At 45.1% G+C, this 20542-nt stretch overlaps 1 protein-coding gene across 1 annotated transcript in view; it reads right to left on the bottom strand.

Annotated features, from left to right (window-relative positions):
* Positions 1 to 20542, bottom strand: part of LOC135074161 (cullin-4A) — a 22811-nt gene extending 2269 nt beyond the window's left edge. The window contains exons 1-12 of the mRNA XM_063968468.1: positions 20171 to 20542; positions 19948 to 20090; positions 18653 to 18873; positions 17571 to 17759; positions 16937 to 17083; positions 13428 to 13614; positions 8661 to 8853; positions 8091 to 8392; positions 4757 to 4978; positions 3204 to 3311; positions 1261 to 1431; positions 295 to 447 (exon numbers count right to left, since the gene is read on the bottom strand). Of these exons, the coding sequence (XP_063824538.1) occupies positions 295 to 447; positions 1261 to 1431; positions 3204 to 3311; positions 4757 to 4978; positions 8091 to 8392; positions 8661 to 8853; positions 13428 to 13614; positions 16937 to 17083; positions 17571 to 17759; positions 18653 to 18873; positions 19948 to 20090; positions 20171 to 20408 (2274 nt within the window). The 5' untranslated portion in view covers positions 20409 to 20542. The remainder of the gene's footprint in view (positions 1 to 294; positions 448 to 1260; positions 1432 to 3203; positions 3312 to 4756; positions 4979 to 8090; positions 8393 to 8660; positions 8854 to 13427; positions 13615 to 16936; positions 17084 to 17570; positions 17760 to 18652; positions 18874 to 19947; positions 20091 to 20170) is intronic.

The following is a 20542-nucleotide window of genomic DNA, read 5'->3' as shown; positions in this document are numbered from 1 at the left end:
AATTTTGGTGATAAATAGGCATTTTGTATTAGTTTTTGTATGACGCCTGAACAAAAACAAAGAGTAATATTTTGGTGTTATACATAGATTTCGAATATAAAAAATATATAATTTAACTAATTAAGACATGACAAAAAAACTGAGGTATGTCTCGTTTCTGTCGGGCCTGGGTCACAGATGACCGTTCTTCTTTGTGAATGACATTCTGCGAAAGTATTTTTTGAGAAAGTGACCAAATTTTCGCGATAACATTTTTGATGACGTTCTGCGTCAAAACCCTGCTCGCACACGCACCTTGACGGGGAACTTGAGCTGGTTGTACAGTTCGGAGATGAGCAGGTTGTGGGACAGCGCCTTGCGCATCTTCATGACTCGCACTATGGCGGCGTCGATCTGGTACTGCCGGTCTTGGAACACGCGTTCCTCGGTCGCCTTTTGTTCCTCGCTCTGGAAAATATAGATAGATAAATCATTTATTTGCATACACACACATTATTCCTTCGGAATAGAGCAACAACCACGAGCTATCAAACGAAACCGATTTTGGATGACACTGGATATCATTATATGATATCACACAAGTTTTGTGTGTCAGGATTATTTCACTGTTTTGTACAATAAATCAATTACTGAACCAGTCACCACGTTTCTGAAGCACTATTTCTCATAAACATCCACGATTTCACTCGCGTAAAATCTGAAAATATCTCAGAGTTTAAATTTTCAGTGTCAATAAGTGCCTCCGAACTGTCAAATATTTGCAAGAATCGGTTCTGTTTGACGTGACGGCGTCGGCATCAGTAGGCCTAAGATGCGCGCCGTGATAACTTTTATCGACGTCAAAATGTATGGGCAAAATCGATAAAATGGCGTGATAACCACTTATCGCGGCGCACATCTTGGCCTACACGTGTCTCCTTTTATCACAGTGTTGCTGCTAGTGACATCTCGCTCGCTCAGTCCTTTGTTGCTCTATTCCGCTTCGGAACTATTCCCAATCCCACCTCTCATTCCCAACCGCTGCAACTGCTGTGTAGTCAGGATGTACAGTTTGACCGCCAATAAAAACCCAACCAGTGAAGGTCAAGTTCGTCCCGGGGGAAAGTTAAACTGTCATTGGACCCGCAACAAAATTAATCAGAAGAACATAGGAGGAGTTCGAATAAGGTTCTTCCTCCATTGCAAAGCGGATGATAGGTGACAAACAAAGGTTTAGTAGCCTATTCCGCTAGGTATATGAACTTTATGGTGTGCACTGACCGTCTCCTTCATCTGTATCTGGTTGATCTTGATGCGGAACAGCTTGTTGGTGAAGTCCGCGTTGAAGGCGAACACGTCGCCGTCGGCCACCTCGCGCCCGCGCGGCGCCTTCGAAAGCACGCGCGCCTTGCCGCACGCGAGCGACTGCAGAGTGCGCCGCAACTCGCCCGCCTGGCGAAGTTACAAATACATATTTCTTTTTCTTTGATAACTTTATTCTTGTATAGCTTGGATAGTAGGAATGGGGATAAATGAATATTATCTACGCTTCTCGCATAATACATAAAGATTAGTACAAGGACAAACATTGGAAAGGAACTGGTACCTAAAATACAGGCTCGGCCTAGTTTAGGTACTAGTACATTGTGTACCACTTAATGTAACTTAAAAAAAAGTCCCTAGTTTTAGTGGTCAATGCTGGCCGTTGGCACCGACACATGCCATTATGACCCGTTCAACACTACTATTAACGCTCGTTTTTCTATGACGCCCGACCGCTGCTCCGTTGAAGGGACGTACGAGTGACATTGTCGGTGTTGACGATAGACAACAAAAATGTTCACCGTTTTTTGTTGTTTCTGTATTAGTTAAGGTATACAAGTGTAAATGTTAACGTATGTCTTAAATTCAATAAATTATTTGTATTTGTATACCGTGGGTGGAATCACGAAAAAACGCAACTGATTTTTATAAATTTTACAGGAGCGACATTCAAAGATTTGAAGTATGGAAAATGCATTTCCGGCCCTTTTTAACTGGCTCCCTGAATAAGAATTCAGCTACGATCTTTTGTGAGGTCATAAAATGCTCGTTTTTTAATAACATGGTGTGTTTAACTCTAAAGCTAAGCGTCCACATGTCGGTATCGGACGCATCGTACAAAACGGATAAATGTTTCACAGTGCGTCCACTGTACCGGCAGCGTACGGATTACCGACGGTGAGTACCAGCATACGGATTGACGATGCCAGTTCATTCAGATTTTCATAGTGAACGCACGTGTGGACTCTGTGAGAATGGAGGAAAGCGATGAAGAACAATTTGTAGTTGTAGCTTGTTTGTTAGCAGAAGAGGAAGATTTGGAAAAAAAGCCAACAAAAGAAAACATAGTATCTGGGTACACCACATATTCAAGAAGAGATCGGAACATGGAGGATATCACACCCTATTTCCTGATTTGTTAAACGATGACACAAAGATCTTCCAATATTTTCGTATGTCGCAAGATAAATTCAATTATCTTGTTGACATCCTGAAACCACATTTACTGAGACAGAATACTACATACAGGGAGGCTATAGGACCAGAAGAAAGGCTTGCTGTGTGTTTAAGGTATTTATTGAAATGCAGAGCGAGCGCCGCACTGCGTCCACTGATCGGCATTACGTATGGACGTCATCGGCAGGCATCGCAAAAGTTGCCTCTCGGAGCATAGGTGTCGGCATTGTCGATGTGCGATGCGTACGATGCGGATAGGTGGACGCACTTATATGAGTTTCTATATAAATAATACTACGATCCGTTGCGTGCGATACGTCCGATGCGTACGATACCGACATGTGAACGCTTAGCTAATATCGCCATTTTGTTAGATAGGCGTTTTCGTGATTTGACCCACGATATAAATAAATATCCTTGGACATTTTACACTGCGCCTCTAGTCCCAAAATAAGCAAAGCTTGTACTATGGGTACTAGACAACGGATATAAACTATTTTTCTGTAAATACAGACATAGACTAAGAGCTAGTGAACGCCAGACCTACGTCATTTTATAAAAGCTGAAAGTTGGTCAGCGTATGCTCCCAATATAGGTTAGAATGCTGGTGAACCCATGATCTTTGGGTCATCGTGACTTTGGCAGCTATCCTAAAAAAATTGTGTAAAGATTATTCAAATTCATTTACTATCTATATTAAACAATGAAATTAAAAAATATCTTACCTCAATATTGGTATTAGCTCTAATGTCTTCGAAGGAAAGGTTGTCTCCGTCGTTGAACAGTAACAGGACTAACGCTTGGAACAGCGACACCTGTAATTCTTTATTACCCTGTAACGGAAAGCACAAATTTTAATGTGTCACTTTTTGGTAATTTTTTGTTGATATTATTAAAAAAATATGACTGGGACTTGGTAAGGGTTTACATAATTTGCGATACAAAATAGCTCCTGAAAAAGAGTAATTTGACGACGACAATGAAACTACCGCCCTACTAATGCCGTGTGGTGACGGCAGAGTAGAATACATTTGTCACCAACCCCTACTCTTCCCACGGGTGTCGTAAGAGGCGACTTAGGGACTACACATCAAACAGAGAACGGGCAGCAGCGCTCTCTGACAAACATCAATCTTTTATACTACGATCTCCAACCCGCCTGCCAAGCGTGGGGATTATGGCAAAACCCTCCACTATAGTGGAGGAGGCTCATAGTCCAGTAGTGGACTGTAAAGGGCTGTTGATGATGAATGAAACTACGTTGTTATTAAAATTAGAAGTTGAAAAATAACTATTTAGGTACCAGTAAATAGTTAATAGTGGAGTACAATGTTACGTAGTGGCATGGCTAGGTAGCGCATCGAGTATACTGTACCCACTGCTGTAATGTAAGCAGAGCGACGCGCGAGGGGCCGGGGGTCCAGTGGAGCTCACCACAGGGGTCCGGGGGCGCGCTAGGGCCCGGGTGTCTCGTCGTGGGGGTCCACAGTGGCCGAGCGTGGCCTGCCACTGCGGGGGGCCGGGGGGCCGGGCTCACCTGCGTGAAGTGCGCGCGCAGCACGCAGTGGCCGAGCGTGGCCTGCCACTGCGGCGGGCCGGGGGGTCGGCGGGCCGGGGGGCCGGGGGCCGGGCTCACCTGCGTGAAGTGCGCGCGCAGCACGCAGTGGCCGAGCGTGGCCTGCCACTGCGGCGGGCCGGGGGGTCGGCGGGCCGGGGGGCCGGGGGCCGGGCTCACCTGCGTGAAGTGCGCGCGCAGCACGCAGTGGCCGAGCGTGGCCTGCCACTGCGGCGGGCCGGGGGGTCGGCGGGCCGGGGGGCCGGGGGCCGGGCTCACCTGCGTGAAGTGCGCGCGCAGCACGCAGTGGCCGAGCGTGGCCTGCCACTGCGGCGGGCCGGGGGGTCGGCGGGCCGGGGGGCCGGGGGCCGGGCTCACCTGCGTGAAGTGCGCGCGCAGCACGCAGTGGCCGAGCGTGGCCTGCCACTGCGGCGGGCCGGGGGGTCGGCGGGCCGGGGGGCCGGGGGCCGGGCTCACCTGCGTGAAGTGCGCGCGCAGCACGCAGTGGCCGAGCGTGGCCTGCCACTGCGGCGGGCCGGGGGGTCGGCGGGCCGGGGGGCCGGCGGGCCGGGGGGCCGGGGGGCCGGGGGCCGGGCTCACCTGCGTGAAGTGCGCGCGCAGCACGCAGTGGCCGAGCGTGGCCTGCCACTGCGGCGGGCCGGCGGGCCGGGGGGCCGGGGGGCCGGGGGGCCGGGGGGCCGGGGGGCCGGCGGGCCGTCTCACCTGCGTAAAGTGCGCGCGCAGCACGCAGTGTCCGAGCGTGGCCTGCCACTGCAGCTTGCGGCCGGAGTGCTTGGCGAGGTAGAACTTGCTGAAGTGGTCCTGGTGGCGCGTGAGGTGGGCGGGCAGGCGCACGTCGACGGGCGGGTACGTGGGCCAGAAGCCCATGGTGAGGATGTACACGGACAACTCCAGGCCGCCGCCTTCTTGAGACGCCGCCAGGTGCTGCAACCGAGGCGGAGTATAAACACAGTGGCGACGTAGCATGGATTGGCGATCACACACAAAAATAGAAGAAACCGACAAAACAAAGTTCCTAGGTCTTTGGGTGGATAATAATTTGACATTGTGTCATGAGACATTAAATAGTAAACGTCATAAAAACAAAATATGCTCGAAAACACATAAGACTGCTTTGTTCACGAAAAATGTCACGGGCATGGCACCACGTATTTTCAATAAGTTTCCGGACAACATAAGAAATAAAGAATAATTAATTTCCTTTAAAAATGCATTATTTCACTTTCTGGTTGAGAAGGCATACTACTCCATTAACGAATTCCTCCTGGACAATTTAAAAATGTGATCATAAAAATTAAATGTTTGCATGTAAAATTATAAAATGAACAGGTATTAGTATAAAGTAACCATTTATATGTATATTGCACGCCATCTGCTTGGCAAATTGTAGCTGAACAATTTTACGTTTAAATTTAAGATCCATCAATGTATGATATGTACCTACAATTGCAATAAACTAATTTGATTTGATTTGATTTGATCACCCTGGCACATCTGCATGGCAAATCTGCGGTCTATGTCATGATACGAGATTTCACCGGGACACCATGGCGGCGCAAACAGTCGCCGCTACCAACAAAATGTATGCAGCTTTGCGCAACCAAACGGACACCAGGTGAGTAACTCTTCATAGAGCTGTATACATTTTGTTGGTAGCCGGCGACTGGTTGCGCCGCCATGGTGTCCCGGTGAAATATAGCCCTAAGGCACCCCCTGGTACCCCCCAGGATGGGGTTACCTACCGATTCGAAGATTGAAAGACAATCCCCCCCCCTCTCGTATCATGACATAGACCGCAGATTTGCCATGCAGATGTGCCAGTGAGTACTAATCTACGCGCGACTTGTGTCACCCCTTGATGCTTGGCACCCGAGGCGGACCGCCCCTACCGCCCCCCCCCCTTACGCCGCTACTGTATAAACACTACCTCCTCCTTTTTTGAAGTCGTTTAAAAAGGGCAGAACACTAATTTTTAGCTCTTGCTAGAGAACGCACGAAGCGCAAGTGAACGGAATGAACCCGCTCGCTTTCGGCAATAATATCTACAGGGGTGAACGAACGGTTCTTAATATCCCACTTGCTTTCGGCAACAATGTCTACCGGGGGTGTGAACGAATTCATTTCGTTTATGCTCAACCTATACACGGTGGAAACGTATTTCTAAACTATACAAGATATCGAAAAATTGGTCACTGATCCTGAAAGTGCTTCACGAGCTCTTACAAACAGTAGTATTTTAAGTACATAATGGATGCAATAAAATATTGAGTATTGAGTATCAATAACAGGTTACAGAATGAACTGGATCTAACAAAAAATCTATATGTCATACCCAGCTCAGGAGGGGGTAAGTCTTTAGGTCAAGTTTGACTTAGTGCTTGCACACGTTGACTCGCGGGCGCGGGCGCGGGCGCGGTGACGAAATATCAAACATATGTAGTGATTCCAAGTGTTCACGTACGAAACGCACGTGCGGTCTAACTAGCGGGCAAGCTAGCGACTGGCGCGCGCGGAGCGCTCGCGGTAATTTCAACGCGTGAAGATGTTTGTGTGTGTTCATGTCAAACTAGCGGCGGCGCGCGCGTTTCACTCACGACGTCAGGTAAGTTCAACCAGTTTGATCTTGTCGCTAGAAACGATAGCACGTTTTTATCATGTCGTTCAATACAGAAGAGTTTATTAGTGCTATTCAGGCTAGAACTCCTATTTGGCAAAGTAAACACAGTCATCATATGAACAGAAATGTTGTTTAGTTGATGACGATAATATTAATTAAATTAAATAATAAAGAGGAACCTTGTTTGAATTTGATTTTGATTGAAAATTATAAATTATTTACTAAGAAAATTTTTTTTTTAAACTCACCTTATAGTTACAAATAGTCTTTCTTCGGGCTTTATACTTTTATGAAAATTTGTGTCTACTTTTGAAATATCACTCCTTATTGAATCCAGTATGTAATCAAAACAGTTGACACTCATCCTGGTATATCCAAAAAACCTTGAAGGATTCTCTCAAATTACGATATAAAGTATGAAATTCACCATACCGTTCTCTTTCTTCATTAATCTCGTGCACACCAATTCTAATTTTTAGCATCTCCCACTTTAGGTATGAATTTTCGGTTAAAAATAAAAGATCGTCGTCCATAATTCGACCTCTGACAATACGTCACAATCGCGCGAACGCCTGGTCGTCAATATGAACACGAGCTCGCGACGTTACCCGCGCCCGCGCCCGCGCCCGCGCCCGCGCGTGCCTACGTGAACAAGCACTTAGCTCCTTCAAAGCGACTGTAGCCCTTTCAGGGGAGTTCATACATGTTCTGTGACATCTTCTGGGTACGTCCATGCAAGGGAGTGATTCCATACTTTTGCTCGTAAAGCTTCAACCACACCAACGCCTGCAGATTGCCATCGAAGGTGCGATCATAGGCCAATGACAGGTCGCGCGACCCTTGACAGTCCACGCGACCTGTCATTGGCCTATGATCGCGCCGGCGATGGCAATCTGCACGCGTTGGTGTCAATCAACCACAACCAGCATATTTTTACTGAAATAAATATTCTGTTCTATTCTACAAAGATAAACAAGAGACTGTAGCGTCTAGCTGTCAATGAACTTAGGTATGATGACCTACTTTATTTTATTGCAACATTTTACTTGTGCGTAATAAATCAGTATGAAATTAATATTTGTTTTGACTGCCCGTATCCCTACTCATACTCAACACACTACATACACACGATTAACTTTACATTGGTGACCCCGAGAACATTTAATAATAAATAGACAGTTGTGTTAAAAATATATTAACTTTAGTTTGTGAAGAGACCGTGTGACTAAGAAAAAACCAGCAATGCCGGAAGTGCCCACGCAGCAAGGCAGTTTCCAATACCAGCCTATGCAGACTCAAAATCAACCACTAGGCACAAGTTATGCCGGACAAGGCCAGCAGACTAGACACTGTTGACTGCCCGTTTCACTACTCATACTCAACACACTACATACACATGATTAACTTTACAAGACCGACCTGTTTGTAAGTGATGTTGATGTCCTTAGACAGCTCCATGTCCTTGAACATGCCTTCTAGCTTGCAGGTGAAGCCGCCGCCGCACTCCTGCTTGAGCTTGCTAAGCATGGACTTCTCTGCGTCCACGGAAGCCGACTTGCCGACCAACAGCCTTTTGGCCAGGTCTTTCTTGTAAAACGCCTCGAACACGTCCTTGCCGTGGATGAAGCGGAACAGAACCATGATCTTGTCTAACAGTCGTTCCAGCTCCTCCTCTGTCGCTTCCTTGTTACCGGCCCGGAGTTTGACGTCCACGAATTTGGCTGCCGATTTACAAATACATGTTTTATTTAGACAAACACACCTTTAAGGCTCGGTTTCAATAAAGGAGTGGAAAAGTTTGAAGTTTGTTGCCAGTGATTAAACGTCAAGTGAAAAATAACTGAGTTGCGATCCTATTGAGTAATCGTTTTATTTAAATGACACGTAAAATCGGACTTCGGACTGTTTTTCAATAGGACGACTTCTAAAAGTTAACTACATTTTGACTGTTTCAAAATACGTGAATTGGGCTACAGGTACGTCACTCACCGATGAGCTCCGCGGGCTTGTTCTGGCGTTGGTTGATGAAGTGCTCGAAAGCCTCACGCACGGAGTACGTGAACTTCTCGTTGCGCTGGAAGCACGAAGACACCACGTGGTCCAGCTGCTCCTTGAATTCCAGAAGCTCCGGAACCATCGTCTTGTCGCGCTCCGGCTCGATCACTATCGTGCGACCTTTTTTCTGGAGAAAAAAAAAAGTGTGAACAAACTGTTCATTGTGAAAAATCTACAACGTTAAAATAACGGTATCGTTAGAGTAGGCGCACACCGTTGATTTTTCGTCGGCCGATAGTTTAGTCGGGCAGTTGATCAGTATGGGCATGTATGGGAGTGCGCACACTACGCCGATTCGATTTGGCCGATTCTTCATACAATTTAAAATCGGGCACAACTATCGGCCAACTAAAAATCAACGGTGTGCGCCTAATCTTATAGCCAATGAGCTGCTGTCACAGTGACATTGACATAATGTCAATGTCACACTAGAAACGTCAGAATAGAGGGACGCGCGCGCATTTCCATGCTGTACAAAATTTTTGTGTACCGTGTACGAACGAGGAGTGTTTATAAGTAAATTACCTGAGCCTATCAATAGATGGCGCTGTGCGGAGATAACTAGCGCGAGCAAAGTAATCTCATTGCTCCTTATAAAGGCAATTCGCATAGTATGAAATTGACTATCTTTGAAACAGTACACCATATAGTAGTGGTTATTATTAACGGTACATATTGCCTGTGTTATCGCTAGTTGATTAAGTTTCTGGAAGCTGTTTATTGTTGTCTGGACAACCGAGGAGACGCACCTTGATGTACGCGTTAAGGTGGTTGCAGAAATCCGCCAGGTCGTCCTTGACGGAGCTGAAGAGCACATTTTAGACGGTCTTACCTTTACCACACTTCGAACACTCAAAAAATTCGTTCTAAGCACACAGTCTTAGGCTCGTGCAGGTGAACGCGTACCATGCTTGTGTGAGTGAGATATGACATTAAGGGCCCTGCCACACTGGCGGATTACGTTTTCAAAGCGGACCGGCGACGCGACGATTTCGCGGCGGATACAAGGCGGAGACGTTGAGAATCCACGACGTGTTCGCCGCGAACACGCAGCGTCCTCGCTCCGCTTTGAAAATGCTTGTAATCCGCCAGTGTGGCAGCTCACTTAGGGTTGGCCTTGCGCCACCTGGCTACGGAGCGACCATCAGACTACCGAGGTGACGTCATCAGCGCCTTCAGCCCCAGTGCTCTGTCGGCAGGTGACGCACCTTGATGTACGCGTTGAGGTGGTTGCAAAGTTCCGCCAGCACCGGGGTCTTTTTAGTGGGTATGCCTCGTCCTTCTGACTTGGTGAGCCCCACATAACCTACCCTGTCCCCGCAGGGTAGGTATGCGATTCAACGCATTTTTTCCCCGAAAAAAAAAAAAAAAAAAAGGCCGTCCTTGACGCGGCTGTTAATTTATGCGTGGATTAGCGGGGAGTTGCGCCGAATTTTGTCAGTGTGTGCGTGCGCGCCGCATACGTATTGGCGCGCTCACATACAAACCGCGCTCGGTGCGTTTCTATGAAGATGACCTACTCATTTGTATTAAAGGCCTATTCAAACCTGAGCGATATTCGCTGTCGCTGTGGGTAGAGGTACATACCGCGCGGGTTTCGCTCAGGTATATAGTATCAAGTATCGCGGCTAGAGCGACCTGAGCGATATTCGCTGCCGCTGTGGGTAGAGGTACATACCACGCAGTAGCGAATACCGCTTAGGTCTGAACAGTATTATTACCGCATACCCACTGGGTTTTCTCTGCCGCAGACGGTAGCGAATACCGCTTAGGTCTGAATAGGCCGCCTTTACTCTGATGGTGAGGTCGGCCAACCGCGGCCCGTCCATCAGTGTCGGCAGTGACGCTAGTGGCGGCTTAGCATGGGTTGGCACCCGGGATAAGTCCAAAGGCACCCCCTAGTGCTTGGCACCCGGGGCGGACCTTACGCCGCTACTGAGTGACGCACCTTGATGTACGCGTTGAGATGATTGCACAGCTCCGCCAGGCCGTTCTTGACGCGGCTGAACAGCGCGTACAGCGTGGTGAGGTCGGCCAGCCGCGGCCCGTCCATCAGCCAGGGCCGTCTTGAACCTACTAGGGGCCCTGGGCACTTAAGGATCAAGGGGGGCCTATATCATCTGGAGAAAGGTCTTTTTAGACAGGGGCCCCTTCGGTCGCGGGGCCAAAGTGCCCAGTGGGAAAGAGGGGCCTGCCTCCAGCCCTTGCTCAGTCGCCCGTCAGTGTCAGCAGTGACGCACCTTGATGTACGCGTTGAGGTGGTTGCACAGCTCCGCCAGGCCGTCCTTGACGCGGCTGTTAATTTATCGTGGATTAGCGGGGAGTTGCGCCGAATTTTGTCATGTGCATACGTATTGGCGCGCTCACATACAAACCGCGCTCGGTGCGTTTCTATGAAGATGACCTACTCATTTGTATTAAAGGCCTATTCAAACCTGAGCGATATTCGCTGCCGCTGTGGGTAGAGGTACATACCGCGCGGGTTTCGCTCAGGTATTTAGTATCAAGTATCGCGGCTAGAGCGACCTGAGCGATATTCGCTGCCGCTGTGGGTAGAGGTCCATACTACGCGGTAGCGAATACCGCTTAGGTCTGAACAGTATTATTACCGCATACCCACTGGGTTTTCTCTGCCGCAGACGGTAGCGAATACCGCTTAGGTCTGAATAGGCCTTTACTCTGGTGGTGAGGTCGGCCAGCCGCGGCCCGTCCATCAGCGCCTCCAGCCCTTGCTCAGTCGTCAGTGTCAGCTGTGACGCACCTTGATGTACGCGTTGAGGTGGTTGCATAGCTCCGCCAGGCCGTCCTTGACGCGGCTGTTAATTTATCGTGGGAGTTGCGCCGAATTTTGTCAGTGTGTGCGTGCGCGCCGCATACGTATTGGCGCGCTCACATACAAACCGCGCTCGGTGCGTTTCTTTGAAGATAACCTACTCATTTGTATTAAAGGCCTATTCAAACCTGAGCGATATTCGCTGCCGCTGTGGGTAGAGGTACATACCGCGCGGATTTCGCTCAGGTATTTAGTATCAAGTATCGCGGCTAGAGCGACCTGAGCGATATTCGCTGCCGCTGTGGGTAGAGGTACATACCACGCAGTAGCGAATACCGCTTAGGTCTGAACAGTATTATTACCGCATACCCACTGGGTTTTCTCTGCCGCAGACGGTAGCGAATACCGCTTAGGTCTGAATAGGCCGCCTTTACTCTGGTGGTGAGGTCGGCCAGCCGCGGCCCGTCCATCAGCGCCTCCAGACCTTGCTCAGTCGCTCGTCAGTGTCAGCAGTGACGCACCTTGATATACGCGTTGAGGTGGTTGCAGAGTTCCGCCAGGCCGTCCTTGACGCGGCTGAACAGCGCTTACAGCGTGGTGAGGTCGGCCAACCGCGGCCCGTCCATCAGCCAGGGCCGTCTTTAACCTACTAGGGTTCCTGGGCACTTAAGGATCAAGGGGGGCCTATATCATCTGGGGAAAGGTCTTTTTAGACAGGGGCCCCTTCGGTCGCGGGGCCAAAGTGCCCAGTGGGAAAGAGGGGCCTGCCTCCAGCCCTTGCTCAGTCGCTCGTCAGTGTCGGCAGTGACGCACCTTAAACTCAACTTGTCTCCCGGAGCGCCTCGCTCCGTATTTATAGGGCCCCGGGCTATATCCATCCCTTTCTCTCCCGATATTCCTGTCTCTGTCTCTCATGTTCTGGACCATAGTTCTGGAATGTTCGAAGCGAGAGGTCCGATGTTGCCGTCCTGTTTCTTTTTCTCTCGAATATTCCAGAAGTATGTGGAAGAGTAATTTATGTGCAAGCGAGATGACAGATAATGTGAGAAAGAGATGGAATGTTATTTATATCTAATCGACTCTAATTGATTATTTTACAACATTCTCAGACTGTTAACGTTGCTAATCAATTCTAATTAATAAATTAGCGTATTTCCTTGGTCGACGTCGCTAACGAGCCCCTTGCTCAGTCGCTCGTCAGTGTCAGCAGTGACGCACCTTGATATACGCGTTGAGGTGGTTGCACAGCTCCGCCAGGCCGTCCTTGACGCGGCTGAACAGCACGTAGAGCGTGGTGAGGTCGGCCAGCCGCGGCCCGTCCATCAGCGCCTCCAGCCAGGGCCGTCTTTAACCTACTAGGGGCCCTGGGCACTTAAGGATCAAGGGGGGCCTATATCGTCTGGAGAAAGGTCTTTTGAGTAGACAGGGGCCCCTTCGGTCACGGGGCCCTGGGCACGTGCCCAAAGGGAAAGAGGGGCCTGCCTCCAGCCCTTGTTCAGTCGCTCGTCAGTGTCGGCAGTGACGCACCTTAAACTCAACTTGTCTCCCGGAGCGCCTCGCTCCGTATTTATAGGGCCCCGGGCTATATCCATCCCTTTCTCTCCCGATATTCCTGTCTCTGTCTCTCATGTTCTGGACCATAGTTCTGGAATGTTCGAAGCGAGAGGTCCGATGTTGCCGTCCTGTTTCTTTTTCTCTCGAATATTCCAGAAGTATGTCGAAGAGTAATTTTTGTGCAAGCGAGATGACAGATAATGTGAGAAAGAGATGAAATGTTATTTATATCTAATCGACTCTAATTGATTATTTTACAACATTCTCAGACTGTTAACGTTGCTAATCAATTCTAATTAATAAATTAGCGTATTTCCTTGGTCGACGTCGCTAACGAGCCCCTTGCTCAGTCGTCTGTGTCGTCAGTGACGCACCTTGATGTACGCGTTGAGGTGGTTGCAGAGTTCCGCCAGGCCGTCCTTGACGCGGCTGAACAGCGCGTAGAGCGTGGTGAGGTCGGCCAGCCGCGGCCCGTCCATTAGCGCCTCCAGTCCTTTGCTCAGTATTCCCGTTAGGTGCTCGCTCAGCAGCTGCCGCTCTACGCAGTGGATCAGCTGCCATCTGTAACGCAGAATAATATACGAGGCGTGTTCAGAAAATATCCTTAGAAGCCACGATAGCCGAACGGTGAACGGGTCGGATTTCTCCACGAGTTGTTTGTCATTGTTATTTGTTGTTTTTATTGAATAAAATGCATAATATTTAATTCTTTGTGATTTATTGAGTAACAACGTATTCCATATCCAGATAATTAAAATTCGTAGATATAATTTTGATTTTTCGTAGATAAAATTAAAAATCAAACAAATAAAAAGTCAATTAGATTTCTTAGGAAAATATTCTCGATTCTAAAAAATATCGATTAGGTTTAAAATAAGCGCCTCCCTAAATAGAAGTGTCATAATCACTTTCTTACGCTGAATAGACTATAGCACACGTGCATAATGGGATATTTTAATAAACCACTTATGAATTTCGACTATAACAAATAGAAGGCGAACCATTTGTGGATGATAAAAAAGGACTGATCCTCAGTGCCGTAACTAGGGCGGTGCCAGCGGTGCCCAGGCACAGGGCGCAGACCCTGGAGGGGCGCAGAAATGACCAGACCAGTATCTAGTTTTGTTTCATGCATGGTAGTTAGTAGGTACATTTTGTTTTATTGCGAATATGGTGTAGACGCGCGTATATGAGCCGACACTAGCCCATGTTAACATGGTCATATAAATGGTATGGTGAAGTCAGAAATTTGATATTTATCATCATTTTGATTTTTTTAATTTTCATGCAAAATAAATTTTATAAAATCTGATTTGTATGAAAATTAAAATAATAAAAAATTAAGATATCAATTTTCTGACTTCACTATACCATTTATATGACCATGTTAACATGGGCTAGTGTCGGCTCATATACCCATTTACCTATTTTTCAAGCGATCTTGAAACAACAACACTTGTAAAGGTGGTTTTATATTTGTCTGATGTGTCGTAACGTGACGCGTCAGAACGGTATCGGTTTCATACATTTAGTACTAGCTGGTGCCCGCGACTTCGTCTGCGCAGGATTAGTATTTCGAACAATATGTTTATAAATTGTAGCCTATGTGTTATTCTGATGTATAAGCTATATTATTGTAAAGTTTCATTAAAATCCATTCAGTAGTTTTTGCGTGAAAGAGTAACAAACATCCATCCATCATCCATACAAACTTTCGCGTTTATAATATTAGTAGGATGGTAACGTTCACACTAGTGCGTAACGTGTTGTGTTGTGATGGCTTATGTATGGAACCGATACAGTTCTGACGCGTCAAGTCACGACACATCAGACAAATATAAATCCACCTTGTCTTGCTCGCAATATTACATACACAAACAAAAGTACCTATACCGTAACTATGAGACAATTTCTGTCTATATTCATTTGGAGGGCGCCACTTCTAACTTAGAAGTTCTAAGCAAATCTGTCAATCTAGCTGAGGAGATGTACATATAGTTCACGTTACGCTGTCATTGCTGTCAGCCACATTCATTGGTCCTCCCTTTATCTTTGATTTTATTCATTAACTACGTGCGGCGTTACTGACGCACTAGCGTGCGAGAGATAGATAGAAAATTCATCGTTCGACAAGAGTGAAAAGGATGACTTACAAAACTAAACGATTCACAAACGTTCCATTCTGCCGCGCCGTCCCACCCAATGTTCGGGGATTCCCCGATACATCGAGAATCACGCATTCAGATAGCCGCAGTGTTGCCAGAAGGTTACTTTTGAACTGCATTGGTTACTTTTAGGTTACACTAATGAAAAAGTTACTTTTAGGTGATTTTTCAGAAATTGTAGAATTAACTTTTACAGGTTATTCAGTAAAAAATATTAATAGTGACAATTTAAAAATTATGTCATAAACTGCATTTAAACATGAATTTGATTTATTATTTGTTATAAAAAATGAGTTTTAGCCAATGTTTTTCGATAGTGAAACGCAAATCCATGAAACGTTTTTATACACGACCGGTCACTTTTTGGTCTTCATGGAGTGGTCAAAATTTCGAATTTAGTTAAATGATTGATGATTGTATTCATTTTCCATCCATGATCAACCTTACACAATCGCTCCGCAACCCCGTAGAAGGTTACTTTTTATTCAAAAAGGTTACATTTTTTTATATTTCTCGCACCGGGCGCATAAAAGGCTAGTTACGGCACTGCTGATCCTATGCTCAAATAAAACAACTTTCTTACAGAAACAATACACTAAGTAGGCGTACACACTGTTGATTTTTAGTTGGCCGATAGTTGTGCCCGATTTTAAATTCTATGAAGAATTCAGCAAAGGAATTCTTCATAGAATCCTTTGCTGATGATACGGCTATTCTCGCCGTTGACAAAGTGGCCACTAAAGCTTCTGATCTTCTGCAAATAAGCCTGGACAGCATCTCGGCTTGGCTTAAGAAATGGCGAATTCGAGCAAATGAAACTAAGTCGGTCCATGTCACCTATACGCTGAGGAAAGAGTCTTGCCCACCTGTTACCTTAAATAATGTTGTAGTACCACAGGCCGAGGAAGCTAAATATCTTGGACTGTACTTGGATAGACGACTTACATGGAAAAAACATATATTCACTAAGCGCAAAGCACTCGGCGTACAACTCAGAAAGTACTACTGGCTGCTAAACAGAAATTCAAAGTTATCTCTAGAAAACAAACTTCTCATATATAAGTGCATTATGAAGCCGACTTGGACCTATGGTATCCAGCTGTGGGGCACTGCAGCAAATTCCAACTTAGAGATATTGCAAAGATTTCAATCGAAGCTTCTGAGAATTATAACTGGCTCGCCCTGGTACATAACCAATGAGAGGTTACACCATGACTTAGGAATTCCCACAGTAAAGGAAGAGATATTAAAAGTTATGCCTAAATACAGAGACCGTATTCTAAACCACGTAAACGAGCTTGCAGTGGAGCTGATGAAACCGAGAGTGGTATTCTCAAGACTGAAAAGAAGAACGCCTCTAGATTTGTGTCAATAATACCTAATACGGCAAATTTCAAGCAGGACAGGGACATGTGCGAATCTGTCCTTTTATATTGACGTGGCCTTGTCATTGGACCTGGACCACAAAAGATGACCATTTATTACACATATTGCTAAATGTCCATAAAGGAGACAGATTGCATTATTTAATATATAAAAAAAAAAAAAAAAAAAAAAAAAAAAAAAAAAAAAAAAATGAAGAATTGGCCAAATCGAATCGGCGTAGTGTGTGCACTCCCATACATGCCCATACTGATCAACTGCCCGACTAAACTATCGGCCGACGAAAAATCAACGGTGTGCGCCTGCTCTAATTCTAATATTTTTCATTGACTTACTTGGTAGAGTGGTCCAAGTAGTGCAAAAGTCTCTCGTTCTCTTCTCTGAGCCGCTTCTCGACATGCGCCAAGTATTGCGGTACCGGCAGCTCGCGCATTAGTCTTTGGCCTTCTGCTGCGTACAAACGCTCTGTTGCTAACAGGAACCTACGAAGAAACATTTAATATTGTGCCTACATTTATCATCGTTCGTTCGTTTCAGCCAAATGACGCCCACTGCTGGACAAAGGCCTCCCCCAAGGTTTTCCACAATGAACGGCCCTGCGCTGCCCGCATCCAGGCTATTCACGCGACCTTTACCAGGTACCAGTAGTACCGTTGTGGCAAAAGTTCTCGAGTGGCGACCACAGGTTGGAAGACGTAGCGTGGGCAAGCCTCCCACTAGGTGGACCGACATTTATCATCTAGAAATGATTTCTGAACACCTTATAAATGTAATAAAACATTGCTAGAATTTTTTGTATTTGGAATAATACTGTTTTGTTAAAAACTTCATCATAATTTATACTAAATTAAACGTAATTTTTCGAATTTTCACAGGACATCAGTATTTTTCTTTATTTTTGTTATGCTTTTAAATACTGTTGGGGCATAATTTAAAAATTTTCAAAAGCAAAAATAAAATAAACGTTACTTGTGTTCAAAAGCGTCCTGGTAGATCTGGAGATCGGACAACATTCTCAGTAAGCTCTTGAGCAGTGATCGGTCCACTGCGTCCCCACCTCGCTCCTTCTCTATGAGCAGAAGCAGCCCATCAACTGTGCGGGTCTGCACAAGCGTGTTCATGGCTATGTGGTGCCGGAACAGGTCCAGACCCATATCCCTGCAATCAAGGAATTTATCTATACTAATACATATTATAAATGCGAAAGTAACTCTGTCTGTCTGTCTGTCTCGCTTTCACGCCTCAACCACTGAACTGATTTTAATTAAATTTGGCATATGGCAGAGATAGTTTGAGTCCCGGGAAAGGACATAGGATAGTTTTTATTCCGGTTTTTGAAACAGGGACGCGCGCGATGAAGTTTTCCAGTTTTCCTGTGACAGACAAATTCCACGCGGGGGAAGCCGCGGGCGGAAAGCTAGTAGTCAAATAAGGTAAAGTGACATGTGTGGTAAGGTAAAGTGACAGTAGATGGTTGAAAAGGAGGCCTATGTTAGAAGATGAACCCAAAGGCTGGACGACATCGTGTCGTTGGCCACGGCAATCTATGCAGCGTCTGCACGCGGTGACGAAACGAAAATGTTATCAATAAATCATTATAGTTCTTGCAACTCACAAAGCGAGTGAGCTTTACTTGTGTGTGTATGTGTACATGCATATAACAATAGTGTAATGTGTATCAAAACTTTTGAAAAACGAACAGTAGCGAGCCACCACACATGTAAAGCTCACTCGCCTTCGTGAATTGCAAAACTATTTTATTATTATTATAGCTTTACAATCAACAATTAAGTTTTATTTAATTAATCTGTAAGTATTTGATTGTGGCCTCATTTGGGTAAAAGCCTCCTCCATCATCAGAATTGCAAAACTATACAGAAGATTTATTAAGTTCTATACATATAATTGGCTTGGCTAAAATGTATATTGTTGTAATGATTGAACTGTATTATTTAAAATAAATAACAATATCTTTTCAGACAGTATTTACTATAAAATGTCATGTAATACTGTCTGAAACCGTACTACAGATAGGTATTATTATTTCATACCATATAGAATGTATGCTAGGGTTCTGTAGCACATAAGTTCGGTCTAGGTAGAGGAAGATGCTGCGGATCATGATCATCTGGCGGCAGTGTGCCCGCCAGCAGTCATCCATCCTCTTGAGGAACACCTGCCGGTCCATGCTCTCGGAGAGGAACTGTTCGATGTTCGCTTTCACGTGAGCTTCTACCAGGTTTGTCAGATTCACATACAGTTGTGATGCCATCTGAAAGTTACAATAGTTGTATTTTGGCATGGTATCTAAAGCCTGTATTTTTGAATTCTCTCTCTCTTCTTCTCATATCGGCTAGGTTCCTGAAGACAGTATATCAACAGTAATTCTAAATTTTGCTGATTCTACGTTAATATAAACTCAATTTTAGCAAAAATTGTTAAAAAATGAATTTCTGCTGATATCGCTAGCACGGCAGATTTGTTTACCTGATATTCTAAGCTCAAATAAATGTTTTTCTTGATTGACACTGAGTTAAATGTGTTAATGTACTATAATAAAAATAACAACTGTCTACAGCATTTTTGCGCACGGGTTATGCATAGCTTATTTTTATTGCTTTATGACCTAGAATTAAGAATAACAACAAAAAATTGTTCTGAATTTGCTTTTATGTGTAAAAAATAGAAAAATTCATATCAATGAATGTATGAAACATGAACATAGAGATGATTCAATTTGTTGCCAAATATATTTTTTTCTTTCTTTCTTTCATTCTTTCTAATTATTAAAACATACCAAACATCCATTTAAGATTCATTCTCACAAGAGAAGATTTAAAATAGAGTCCTAATATTTATTAAAAATGAAAAGTTCTAATTTCCTGTCATGTTCCATAGAAGATTTTTCGCATAAAAATCTAACCCTATCATGCTTTCAGTATACTGGCCTTGGTAACATCGTCTCTCAAATCTCACTATATTTTGATGAAAGCGTGCCCCTTGTTCTTGCGAATAAGCCCCCATAATTATTTATAAATATATCCCAATGAGAATGGGACGTGCATCTTTAGAGACATTCTACTATGAAGATGGAAAATTCAAATCGCTATAACTTCTTAAAAAGCAAATATTTTCGATTTGTAATCGCACTTTTTTATATAAATTTACTTATATAATCAGAATATAATAAGTAAAATCCATGCGCAAAAAAAAATTTTTTTTTTGTTGACCGGTGTAATCTACAATATTCTAATTATATTCTAATTTGAACTGCACAAAGTAAATATCAATAATAGTGACTTACGACACAAGATGAATGGTAATCTTACTGGATAGGTTTGTTTACCTTATGGCTGCACATATTCTCGACCGCCTGGTACAACTCTTCCAAGGAGTAGGCGATGGCCTTGGAAGTCTGGATGGCGATCACCGCCTCTCTTAGCTTGCTCCATGTCGTCTCTTGGTAGTTTTCCGGAAGATTCGGTTTACCTGCGAAGAACACACTATTACCTTCTAGATGACATTTAGGTTATAAGAATGACATGACGACAAGAAAAGCGTAAACACACTTTTGAAATTCTTTATCACTAGCTTCTTCGCCGTCGCCCCCGGCTTATTCATCATCGTCGTGACGGTCCCGTTGGAGTTCGGGGTAAGCATCGAAAAGTTCGATTTCTTCTCGTTAGCACTCATATCGTCCGATTTTGATCTTTTATTATTACACTGATCGTTGGTAGGAAGGGAACGTTTTCTACACAAATTTCCACCCTCCTCAGCCGAAACAGGCGTTTTAGCTAAACCCGACATAAGAGAGCATGTTATGGCCGCGGCCACTGCACTAATTAAACAATACAAATTACACTAATTAATATAAAATCAAACAAAAACAGAAAAGCTCAGTCAATTTTCACGACAATCACCACCATTATGATTAGTTTTAC

This window comes from Ostrinia nubilalis, chromosome 1 (genome assembly GCF_963855985.1).
Source record: "Ostrinia nubilalis chromosome 1, ilOstNubi1.1, whole genome shotgun sequence".
Lineage (NCBI taxonomy): Eukaryota > Metazoa > Arthropoda > Insecta > Lepidoptera > Crambidae > Ostrinia > Ostrinia nubilalis.
Note: the sequence above shows the minus strand (reverse complement) of the source record. Positions and strands in the feature narration are given on the sequence as shown.